The 12,734-nt window shown below is 41.8% G+C and overlaps 1 protein-coding gene across 1 annotated transcript in view; it reads left to right on the top strand.

Moving 5' to 3' along the window:
* bmpr2b (bone morphogenetic protein receptor, type II b (serine/threonine kinase)) overlaps positions 1 to 11,684 on the top strand; it is a 31,976-nt gene extending 20,292 nt beyond the window's left edge. Inside the window, exons 4-13 of the mRNA XM_020917054.2 lie at positions 37 to 144; positions 265 to 356; positions 2,905 to 3,135; positions 5,707 to 5,821; positions 7,440 to 7,600; positions 7,678 to 7,825; positions 7,983 to 8,119; positions 8,329 to 8,501; positions 8,580 to 9,853; positions 10,064 to 11,684. Coding sequence (XP_020772713.1) covers positions 37 to 144; positions 265 to 356; positions 2,905 to 3,135; positions 5,707 to 5,821; positions 7,440 to 7,600; positions 7,678 to 7,825; positions 7,983 to 8,119; positions 8,329 to 8,501; positions 8,580 to 9,853; positions 10,064 to 10,302 — 2,678 coding nt within the window. The 3' untranslated portion in view covers positions 10,303 to 11,684. The remainder of the gene's footprint in view (positions 1 to 36; positions 145 to 264; positions 357 to 2,904; positions 3,136 to 5,706; positions 5,822 to 7,439; positions 7,601 to 7,677; positions 7,826 to 7,982; positions 8,120 to 8,328; positions 8,502 to 8,579; positions 9,854 to 10,063) is intronic.
* The last annotated feature ends 1,050 nt before the right edge of the window (positions 11,685 to 12,734 follow it).

Raw genomic sequence — 12,734 nt, 5'->3', positions numbered from 1 at the left:
GATTTGCACTTGTGTTTTGATGTGTCCCCCCTGTAGCCACCCGCGCCCTACGCTGCGAAGAGACAATAATTATCGCCCTGGCAACAGTCACCGTAATGGTGGTGGTTGCTGTAGCAGCTTACTTTGGCTACCGCATGATGCACGGTGAGTTACATGGCATTTATATTCTGTTCGTGTTTTTGGTAATTTGGCGTTTCATAAATGGATTTCATTTGGAGGTACGTGGATTAAATGTCTTGTGTAATTTTCTCTGTGTGTGAGCAGGAGATGGTAAACAGGGCCTGCACAACCTGAACATGATGGAAGCTGCCGGATCGGAGAGCTCCCTGGACCTGGACAATCTCAAACTGCTGGAGGTCAGTGGTGGTGCTGCCGCTTAGACCAGTCCACAGTATTTATAGTGTGTGTTAAAGAAGCATCTGTTCTTCAATTGAATCAGTTGTGGCCCAGACAAGAGCCAAAGCTTAGAGTGCAGTGCTGCAGCCTGCTAGCACTCTGTACTCTGTAAATCTAACTCAATATGTCTATGGGGATTCAGGCCTGCAGTTAACCCAAATTATTTTATGCCAGCTAAAACATTTACTTTTAAGACTGCTGATAAAATTTCAGTCTAGCTTGTATGCTTGTATTTTGAAAACTGAAAGAGCTTTAAAAAATCACATGACAGCAGCATTAAGGAATTAAAGGTGCATTGTGTAACATTTCTGGTGGAGGGTCTGTTAAATCCTGTTCTCCATGGAGATGTTATGCTTTGTCTGGAATGTTTCACAGTATGGTATTAAACCTTTCTATCTTCATGGAGACCAGACCAAATTACATGTCAGATCTGTGGAGAAGCAGCCTCGCTCACATGCCTGATGATGATATGATATTTTTGAGCTATGAAACCACTTGTAATTTAATAAATGTAAAGTAGGGCTGTTTAATGTCTTACTGGGGAACATCCCAGGCAGAGCCATGACATATGCATTGAAACAAGCAGGTGATGGACCCCCAACCAAAAAGTTACATAGTGTACCTTTAAAGAATTCAAGAGAGAATCCTCTTTTAACAGCAGATTGGTCCTTCTCTACACCCAAAAATCCAGTTTGCTCAGATCGACCATTTTCGGAGGATAAAAGAATGTAGCATTGATTCAGATGTGCAGTATTCTTTACCGTCTGCAATAGCTTTACATGCAGCGAGTGTTCAAACCCACAGGAAGGAGACCGGAGGGAGACAGGAGAGGAGAGAGCAAAGGCACTAGTGAAAAAACGCCTGCCCAAAATACATCAAGGTGTACAGTTACTTTTGTTGTCTCAATGTGACTTTTATCACCTGATCACAACAGCTCAGATTATGTGACAAGTCCTGCTGCAAAAATAGGAGTTTGATTACGCTGAAATAAAAACTTTAAACTGGATACGGATGTGGTAGAGCTCAAATTGTGATATGAAGTCAATGAGATCTAATAATACCATTAATGGCAGGAGAAACTGTGAAATAATGCTACAGTGTAATATAAAAGCATCGCTCCCATCAAAGGCGTATCTGACTTTGTCCAACAGAAAGGCGTTTACAAGGATTTTTCAGTGTGTCAGATAAAAGCCACTGTCACAGCTGTATTCACTGTTATAAAAATAGTTTAAGGCCACATGCAGTCTTATCAGCTCTGACAAAATATGGCAATTACAAAAACATTTACGGCTGGTATAATTTCTTTTTAATCTATGTTTTAACAGTGGTTCCACATCGTTAGGTTACTCTAAGTTGTATTTTGAGTATGTTCTGAATTTCAAGTTTGATGCTTGCTGCACTGAAATGCTATGAGGTGGTGGAGTCTGTAGCTCTACAGCTCTGTAGTGTAGAACAGAAGTCAATGGATTATTGTTTTATTACTTTGTTTTTAGATCAGTGTTGTGGTTAAAATTGGTAATGTCATTAGGGGTTTGCAAAAAATATTGATATATTGTGACTAAATATGATGATACAGTATCAATATATCGACAAGGGTATATTTTATTAAATTAGTTTGTAAGAGTGCTACAATTTTGTTGCTTGTTTAGAGAAAAGTAACTTGTTTATGCAATAAATTTGAAGATGTGATGATACCCAGCCCTACCTCTCATGTTAAAATTTAAATACCTGAAATATCAATATGTCTTCTGTAAGAGATAGACTCACCATTGCTAATCAACAAACCAGACAAACAACAAATAAATGTGAAAATAATGTAATGTACAAAACTTGTTGCAACATTTATGCACAAACTCCTACCTTCAGTCCATTCGAGAACACTGGTATCTTTTCAGGCAGGAGTTGAATTCAGAACTCGTCCTTGCATCTTATCAATACACGCACACAGTCTCTCACATCCCGCTCAGCGCAGAGGCAGCTCTTTTTACAGACTAAACAATGGAAACTAATGAGAAATGAGAGCTTTATACAGAACATTAAGGGTATCCATGTATTTTAAAGGTGTGCTATGTCAAATTTCTGCTGGACATGTTATTGCGTTGCCTGGTATGTTCCACAGTACAGTACACTAAGTTACAGGTCAGATCTATGGAGAGGCTACTTCCATGTTATTCAAGTTCTTTTTTCAGAAATAAGAACACTACTAATTGAATAAAAACAAGATAGATGAATTGCAAGTTATGAGTTAATACCATACTGTGAAATATTCCGTGCAAAACTGAAACATCACTGGAAGTTACACAATGCCTCTTTAAAGCCACTATTCAGAAAGTAAAAGCAATTGGCATTTTTACCAGATTATTTTGACCTTAAGGGCACACTGCGTTCTTGCTAATTCTATCTCTCACCGAAAGACTTGTTTATAAATGCTTTGCTAGGACTCTCTGTTCTCCTAACCTATTTCTATTTTCTAAGTTCATTCATATATCTGTATTGATTTATTTGCAGCTGATTGGGCGTGGTCGCTACGGCACGGTATACTGCGGTTCCCTAGACGAGAGGCCAGTAGCTGTAAAAGTCTTCACTGCAGCCAATCGGCAAAACTTTCTCAACGAATGCTCCATCTACCGCCTCCCCCTGCTGGAACACGACAACATTGCACGCTTTGTGGCCGCGGACGAGCGCACGGGACCGGAGGGGCGGACCGAGTACCTGCTCGTCATGGACTACTACCCTCATGTGAGTATTTTGGCTATGGAAAAATCGGCACCAGCGAGCAATTTCAAACAGACAAATTGCAGCTATTAACATTTCACCCATCTGTTTGTCGCATATGCGCTAACTGCATCAGGCGTGATTGTTCAAAAAAACTAAGTGCTTTGAGTGTGTGGAGCCTTGGTGCTAAATGGGAACATCAGCTGACCACAAGCCAACCAATCAAAATAGCCCTCTCGTTGTGTTGCCTTCAGTGTAATTCATTGGTTTTCTAAGTAACGCGGGGCAAGTGAGGACAGCGAGACCACGGGCATGCCTCACTCAAGTAAATGATAATATAATTTATTTAAAAACGAACAGATGCAATTTAATCTTGTTTAGTGGCGGATGCTCGAATGGCCGGTGATTGATTTCTGGAGTGAAAGAATGAAATGTCGCTATGTGCGTTTTTCATTTTGTAACTACGGGTTAGTGCCAGAGCTGGAATTGATTATCCATTCTGTTGGATAATAATTAGGGAGGAATGCAGCGATTATCGATAATTTCTGGTAAATGATTTCATAGCGTTGATTGACCTTTCATATGCCATCACGGCTAAAACTACTAAACTAAAACTAGCAGACATTTTTACGAGGAAAATTGGTAGTCTCACTTTGCATCACTTAAAGGTGCACTGTCTAACTTGTCGGTTGGGGCTCTGTCACTTGTTTGTTTCTATGGATATGTAACTGCTCTGCCTGGAATGTTCCCCAGTATGACATTAACAACTCTACCTTACATTTATTCAATTACATGTGGGTTGGGGGTTTTTATGGCTCAAAAATACATAGAAAAACAGGCATTCTGACTGTGAGCAGTGTTGCCTCTCCACAGACCGGACCTGCAACTTGGTCTTAGTATGACCTCTATGAAGATAAATGTTTAATTCCATGCTGTCAAATATTCCAGACAAAGCAATAACATGGAGAAAAGCATTTGACGGACCCTCCACCAGAAAAGTTACACAATACACCTTTAAAAACTGAACCCTACGCTGTTCAAAAACACTGCTTAAATATGAAAAACACGCAATTAAGTGACAGTTTAATTTGATAAATTGTGTAAAAGAAAATTATTAATCTGGAAAGTATTTGTGCCACCATTGTTTGAACGAAATCTGTGGGAAACACTGAACTGTATTATGAGATAGCACACTTTTTCAATCATATTTTGTGTTGGCGATCTGCCCACATTGGCCTTTCGTGTGTCTTTTCCTGGTGAAAGTAGTACTTGAGGGATGCATAACTGGAGCCACTCAAATCTAATATATGGTTAACCTTATTCTAACTTTTCTTTTAAAATACCATGTTCTGTTGAAAAGCTGAATAATGCATAGCCATAGTCTGCCATTTAAAAAGTCTACCTCAAATCATTTACGCAATTTTCTCTGACAGTAAAAAATGTATAGCGCATTTGAACAAAAAAGATTGAAGGATGTCTTGGTCACTTTATCATCTGTAACCTTTTTAGATGTGTTTTAAATAATCTCTTTTTCAGTTCTTTTTCCTTCTTCTTCCATTTAAGGGCACAAAGCAGCTGGGGGCTAAAACGTCAACTTTGTGTCCTAGGCGGGGTGCTTCCAGTTTATACAATGAACAATTGGTCACAGGAAAACCATGACATGACAACTATTTAGAAGAATAAAAATTAACCATTTCCGCTAACCATCAGTAACACAGGGAGGACTACCGTGATCGTAACAAATTGCAAAGACTGCTGTTTTAACACTGATGGCCTGCTCCGATTCCGAAGTAAATTTTCCATTTATTTTTCCCCATAGACTTTTCAAAAAATTCTAATATAAAGAGTTCAAAGGCATACTACGTCATAACTTAATATCCATAATGCGGATGTGTTATGCTACAAAAGCACATTTAAAATGCAAGATTCTGAAAAAAAAGAGATCTTTAATAAAAATTTTAGTTATTATGGATATTTGTTACCACATTCCCACATCTATCTCAAAAATTATTGAGAAATTTACTTGTGGAACTGGGAGGGTGGGCTGTCACTGCTGACCTCCATTAAGGTAGTAATTCAGTATTATCTGTGCAAAACAAAATTATGTCTCCTAGGGATCTGATAAAATCTGCTTAACCTGTAGACCTTTAGACCTCTACAGACATACTCTGAAATACATGTGATTCTAATTAGTTTAGCAGTTCATATTTCAGTCTTCTCTCAAATGTTAGGGCTCTTGGATATATCCAGAGTGCTCACAGAATTTTGATACCACAAATTGAAAATCAAATCGCCATACTTGTCTGGAAAATCACAACTCAATATTTCCCCACGATGGTTGAGCCCTGGAGGACATGCATGCACACTTGAAGGAAACTGCTTGTGTTTGAAGGGCTGCACTGCTATCATATATTGTCTGTTGACTCGTCTTTGAAGTGACAATCCCGCAGTCAGCTCTTTCTCTCCCCCTCCTCTTGCTCTTCTCAGCTGTCAGTTGTGTAAAGCCATGTCTGATTTTGATTTCCTCTGTTTCTTCTCCACCTCCCTTCATCCTTTCTCGCCCTTGTGGACCCGTCTGTCGGCCATCTTGCCCAGGGCTCCCTGAGTCACTTCCTGAGCGCCCAGACCAATGATTGGGTCAGCAGTTGTCGTCTGGCTCATTCCGTCACCCGCGGCCTGGCCTACCTACACACGGAGCTCTTCAAAGGAGGTGAGTGAGGGGCGCTGTTAGATTTTTATTACAGCAAGTCCAATACTTGTGTGATAAAGTGCAAGCAGTTTTGACTAGATCCCATTCAGGAAAAAATATATTGACTGTGGAAGGTTAGGCCAATCAATTACAGGTGCTTTATGTAACTTTTGTGCAACATGGTTGTTACCAGATATTCCACAATTTGGCTTTACACTTACCTATCTTATATTTATTTCAACATTTTATTGCAGAAAGTACATTCAAAAACATTAATTTTCACATGGAGCACATTGAAAGATTCCAGGCAGAGCAATAGAATCACCATGGAAACCAGCAGGTCCATCCGAAAATACTGAAAGATATTAAACAGTTTGAAATGCTTGCTAATTATGGATGTTGTCAGATACTGGGAAAAAAATCTACATTGAGAGTAAAAATTATTATTATTATAATTTTTTTTTCCATATTGACTTTTGTTGCTGGCTTTTGTTATTAAGAAATCACTTTTCAGGAATGTCAACATTTATTTAGTATTTTACGGGGTCAGTTCAACCAGTAAGTTGAGAGTGTAATTGATCATTTTATATAGAGTATTCGTTAGACAATTAATAGCTTTATGTTCAAAATTTGTTTATATAGTGTAGTCAGTACAATGTAGGGGTCTGTCATGTGCTAGCAAAAGTGAGTGCACATTTAGGGTAATGCAGCTTTAAGACCCTGACAGCGTCGCTCCACGTGCGTTTTGTTTGGCTCCGAGCTTTTCTACATCCCCACATTTTCTACACATACTAAGTCACCGCATGCACCACAAGCCAAGAGTATTTATAGACTAGCCCCAAGCCTGTGGCCTCAGAGAGAGAGAAATGGAGGGAGGATGAAGCAAGGGAGCGATAAGGATTCAGATGACAAGTGAATATCCTGCGGTTCAATAAAATCATTCTTTAAAGGCTAAAGCTGACAGTTTTTTTTTTTGTTTTTTTTTTTACAATCCTGGCCAGGCATTTCGCCCCTTCTGTATTTTGTTCACAGCCAAACATCAAATAGACAAAGTGCACTTGGAGAGACTGGGAAAGTGGAGACCGGTAGTTATTCTGTTTGTGCAAGCTTGTGACAAAAGCAAAGCTCACAAAAAGGAAAGAATGGCGACCTACAGTGATCACCAGAGCGGTCGGATGGCACACAGAGACCACCAAAAAAAAAGAAACATAGAAAGAACTGGCTTTCTGTGGAACCAATGCCACTGTCTCCAAGCATTTCCCCTCCACGCATTCGTCATCCTCCCCCCTCTGCTCCCACACATCAGCAGTACACACTTGCAGGAGCCTGGGTACTGTCAAAAAAAGTGACGGCTCAGTGTGCCCTCTGCTGGACTGTTTTATAACACAGGCACAGACGACCACGCAGCGTCTTAATCCCATTGTTGATGATTAGATTAGAGGCTTTAGCTGTCTGTTGACATTGCAACTTGGTTTGCTGAACAAAAAGTAATGAGGGGATTTGTTTTCATTAGCAAATAAGTCTTGTACATTGTAGCATCACATCCGCAGAATATTTGGGGAGTGATGCAGGGTTTTAAATATTTAATAGGGGATGAATTAGCCTAGTTAAGTCTTACTCATTTCCATGTATTTTCCAGATTTGTACAAGCCTGCAGTTTCCCACAGGGACCTGAACAGTCGGAATATTCTTGTCAAAGCAGACGGCACTTGTGTCATCATTGATTTCGGCTTGTCTATGAAGCTGACGGGTAACAGGCCAGCACGCCATGGAGAGGAAGAAAACGCTGCTATTAGTGAAGTAAGTGACTAGATCTCTGTATGATTTGTTCTCATCTATGTTTATCCTTATGTGTGTCTTGCTTTTCTGATTTATAGGTGGGTACAATCCGATACATGGCTCCCGAAGTGCTTGAAGGAGCAGTGAATTTGAGAGATTGTGAGTCTGCTCTAAAGCAAGTGGATATGTACGCACTTGGACTGGTCTACTGGGAAACTTTCATGAGATGTACAGATCTATTCCCCGGTGAGCAGCCCCATAAGCATTCCCCTATAGTGCAACGTGAATGAACACAGACTACATATTTATCATAGAGAAAAATCACTGCGCAGTCATAAGTCCAGTCAATATTTCTGCCAAAAAGGAGCTTTTCTAAATACATTTTATTCTCGCTTTTGCACAGGGGAATCTGCGCCAGAATACCAGATGGCCTTCCAAGCGGAGGCAGGGAACCACCCGACGTTCGAGGACATGCAGGTCCTTGTGTCCAGGGAGAAGCAGAGGCCCAAATTCCCAGAAGCCTGGAAAGAGAACAGTCTGGTGCGTTTGTGTGGGAGATAGAATCTGGGTTATAATAGGCAAAGAAGCATCAGCAAATTATGAACTACACCTGTGCTGTACTCTCACTTAACAAAATGCATGTCTAGGCATTGTAGCACCTGGGAATGACATGTCAAATTTAGCCACTACAGTTACTTTGGCTGGAGAGAGTTTCTGTTGCAGTGGGATTTATGTGGTTGCTCTTTCAGGCTGTGCGCTCACTAAAAGAGACGATGGAGGACTGTTGGGACCAGGACGCAGAGGCCCGGCTCACTGCTCAGTGTGCAGAAGAGCGACTTGCTGAACTCCTTCTCATCTGGGACCGATCGAAATCTGTCAGCCCCACCCTCAACCCCATGTCCACCACACTGCACAATGAGAGGTACAAGACTGGAGCATCTGTAGTATACTTTTAATGTGTTTAACTTGAGTTCATTCATACATTCTCTGTGTCTTTTAGGAACCGCATGACACCAAAGTCTGGACCTTACACAGACCACCCCTCCACCTACATAGAGGAGCACGAGGGAGTGGCCAAAAACACACAGGCTGACAGCACTAATGCTGTGAATGGCAGAGCAATGACTGGAACAGGGGAGAGGAACCGCAACTCCATCAACCAGGAGAGGCAGCAGCAGGCCAACGCTCGTCTGCCCAGCCCAGAGGGCAGCAGCACCAGTGGGCCAGGAACCAGAGGAAGTCCCTCAACCACCACCACTACCACCATCTCTGAGTCTGAGGGGCCCACAACAACTGCCACTGTCCCTGTGTGTCTGCACCTGACCCAGGAGGACCTTGAGACCACCAAGCTGGACCCCAAAGAGGTGGATAAGAACCTCAAAGAGAGCTCAGATGAGAACTTGATGGAGCACTCCCAAAAACAGTTCTGCTCTCCAGACCCTCTTAGCCCTGGCAGCTCCAGTCTGCTCTATCCTCTCATTAAGATGGCCAGTGAGGCGTCCGGTCCCTCTGAGCCCCCCGCCCCCATTCCAAGCACCATCTTCCCCCTGCCCAAGCAGCAGAACCTGCCCAAGAGGCCGTCCAGCCTTCCCCTGCGTAACAAGCCTGCTAAGAAAGAGTCCTCTTCCTCCTCTCTGAGGTTTAAGTTTGGCCGCTCGGGTAAGTCCAACCTACGGCAGGTGGAGGGCAACAAGGTGAACACTGGAGGAGCGGTGCCCACTAACACTGCAGTAGAATCCCACAGGCCCAATGGCACCAACAACCTGCCCGTCCTGAGAGACATGCACGTGAACGGAGCTATGAATGGCCATGCCAGCACCATCTCCACCATCAGCAGCGGCTCCACAGGATTCAACCAGAGCTCCGGGGTCCTGAGGTCAGACGACAGCCGCCTTAGCCTGGGGGTCATCACCGCCAGTCCAGATGAACACGAGCCCCTCCTGAGCAGGGAGCGTGAGCAGCTTGACCCTTCCACGCTGCGCTCTGCTCGACCCAATACTAACAACAACAACAGTAACACAGGCCACGGCCAGGGCAACGGAGAGGGTGAGGGGGAGAGTGACACGGAGGAGGAGGGGAACAATACAGAGGGACCAGGCAGAGAAAGCACAGGAGCCCCAGGAGAGAGTTCCGGGTTGGGCAGCACACACCCCCAAGGGGACGCTCCCGTCACCATGAGAGGGGAGGCTCTGCTCCGACAGCCACGAGCTCGCCGGCCCGAGAGACCCAACTCCCTGGACTTGTCCTTCACCACTATGGACCTGGCCTCTCTAGGTGATTTTTAAATACTTGTTATAAGCTCACCACCACAGACTGTGTTGTACAAAGACACATTCAGGCACTCTTCACACACGTAATGCATGAGGATTCCATTTTTTACACTACAAAGATATTTTTCTACATTATCTACATTAGTCTGTTGCATGCCCACTGGTTTGTGATGTGCCACTTTAGAATCTGACCAGTGTCCTTCCTATTCCCCAGGGGAGGGCCTGGTTCAGCCAGATGGGGCCCTGGGTTCAGGAGATAAAATCAAGAAGCGCGTCAAAACGCCTTATTCAGTGAAAAAGTGGCGGCCGACTACGTGGGTCATCCCCACAGACACGCACGAGCCGGAGGTCAATAACAACGGGTCGACCCGTGGGCCAGGGCACAGGGAGAACCGGCCCAAGTCCAGTTCAGCTCTGTATCTGCGAGGGGGGGGCAGTGACACCCACGTGTGACTGCGGACCCCCACAGGACTGAAAAGCACCAGAGCGGTTGGGTTATGTCTGAACTCAGCGAGAGGAAGCTACAAGTGTGGTGTATGGTGTACAGTTTAGGTCTGTTGCTCCTGTGTGTCTTTGACGATGGCATTGCTTTAAATGGAATCCAGCTATGCAGCATTCTCATCTGCTTCTGTTGTCTCCATGCGTTCCTTCATCAACCCCCTTTTGTTCTCATCACTTAAACAGTTCCAAACACGAGCATAGCATCATTTTAAGTGGATTTCCTTTTTTGTATGTGCACTTTGAAAATCAGTGTTTTTTTTAAAAAAAAGTCCTGTCTATCGCGACCATGACAAGAAGTGGTCTCTAAACTTACAAAGGCGATAAGAAACAATCACAAACACTGAGCGTTCTCCTTCCTTTTGTTTTGCTGTATCACGCTCTGTAAAAGAAGTGTCGGTCTTAAAAGACAGAACAAACCATTAAAATTTTGTATTTCCTTAATTTGTATGCAATCTCCTTTTGTTTATGTATTCATTTTGTACCATAATTTTTAATTGTGCAATAGGATGTAGCTTTTAGATGCTTTTTATGTTTTTTATTTTGTTTTACCCCCTCGTCATGTTTTGTTAATCATTGTTGCACTTACGAATAGTCACAATCATATGTAAACAATCTACATTTATCCCTAAATCAAGAGGAGACCAAGGATGACAATCCCTTACTACATCTTCTCTGGACACCTTTTTAAGTACAAAATATTCAATCCTTATTATCAAGAAGTGGATTTTTCCTCTTAACTTCTGCTTGCACAATTCCACAAGAATCCTACTACTACACTACAATCACCAATGTAATCTACGGCGGGGTCTTTTACAATGGCCCACTGTTTAACTTGCTGTACCGCGATCACCTGACCTCACTGTGGACTCTATGTGTGACTGATGAACACTATATAAAGCCCAGATCTGCTCCTTTGAAGAAAAAACCAAACCTGTCTGAAGCACGCTGGATATAAGGTTCTCTGCTTCTCCTTTTTTTTTTTTTTTTTCATCCTGTTTTTGAGTGATTTATTTGTGTGTGAGCGTCTGTGAGGACTGTCTGAGCCTTAGCGCTGTACAGGCGTGCTAAAACATTGTATTTCCTTCTGTAATCTCAGCGCTGCTTCAGGGCATATGAAAAGATCTCATTTATGTTTTTGTAATCTGTAATTTGTAAGAAAAAAACCTTATGTATGTGTATTATTGCATTCATATTTGCATCATTTTTATGAAGTTCTGTTATGCATTCAATGGACATGGCCTTTCCATTGCTATGCGTCCTGTTCGGTACAGTTTCTGTAAACATTTTTGAGTCAATATGAAAATAAATCTCAATAAATGTATGGAATAATTGTTCCCAAGCGTTGGATGTGACTTATTTGCACTTTTGTTTTGGCTTTGCTGACTTTGTTCGTATTGCTTTTAACACTAAATTAAATGAATTGATTTCGACATATTGATTAACCGTATTGGAGTACTCAAAAGTAATCAATACAGCTCACTGTCACTGACTCTTATTTCATAAAGCTTTGGGTATTAAATATTTTTGAAGGAACTCAGTTATCCTTTTTAAGTTTAATCAAAAATTCACACTTACCATTTTGCTCTACAGATTCCCTGTGCAAGATACTCTTATTATCTTTTAAAGTGTTGTCAATACATAGCCCAAATATCCATTTGTCAAATGTTAAGACATTTTGGTCATTAAGGACTGCAATAAATAGCCCATAGCAAAGTGTTTCACAACATCGTGCAGCCAAATGTCTAATTTATCTAGATTTTTGTTCTACAAAATATTACTATGCAGTTCCGTATTTTTATTGGACCATATAAGCCTCGCACAATGAAGTAAAATGAATTTAAACTTAAAATAAATAATAAATAAATATAAATATATATAATATATATATATATATATATATATAATATATATATATATATATATATATATATATATATATATATATATATAATATATATAATCATAATTTATACAAAAATGTGTCATATTACGTATTTCTAAACCCGTTCACCCCGCTGAAAATCCCTGTCAATGTGTCGGTTGCTGATGCCGACACTAGGGGCGACATTTCTCCTGTGCTCTTGTTTATACCTGTCCTGTCTGCTCCACGCGCCCTAGCAACTGCAGCATCAGCACGAGCGCCAGCGACGGGCCTTTACGTCACTCTGTCTCCTGTGCGTCAAGCTGCGCTCACGTCCAGCTCTAAACCACCGGAAACAGCGAGACACTCAAAAGATGGGAAATAAAATCAAACGTAATGAACTCCAATTTCCAGTCAGATCTGTAGAAATATATAACTTTTAATAATGCTATTTACATATAGACTTTTGAAGCTAATGCAGGTGCAGTCTGTAGGCTACCCATTTTTATCTATCAATTTGCTA

Source organism: Boleophthalmus pectinirostris, unplaced genomic scaffold, assembly GCF_026225935.1.
Source record: "Boleophthalmus pectinirostris isolate CB_2022bp ecotype Guang Dong unplaced genomic scaffold, ASM2622593v1 HiC_scaffold_11, whole genome shotgun sequence".
NCBI classification, from domain to species: Eukaryota; Metazoa; Chordata; class Actinopteri; order Gobiiformes; family Gobiidae; genus Boleophthalmus; species Boleophthalmus pectinirostris.
This window is presented reverse-complemented; position numbering and strand designations above follow the sequence as displayed.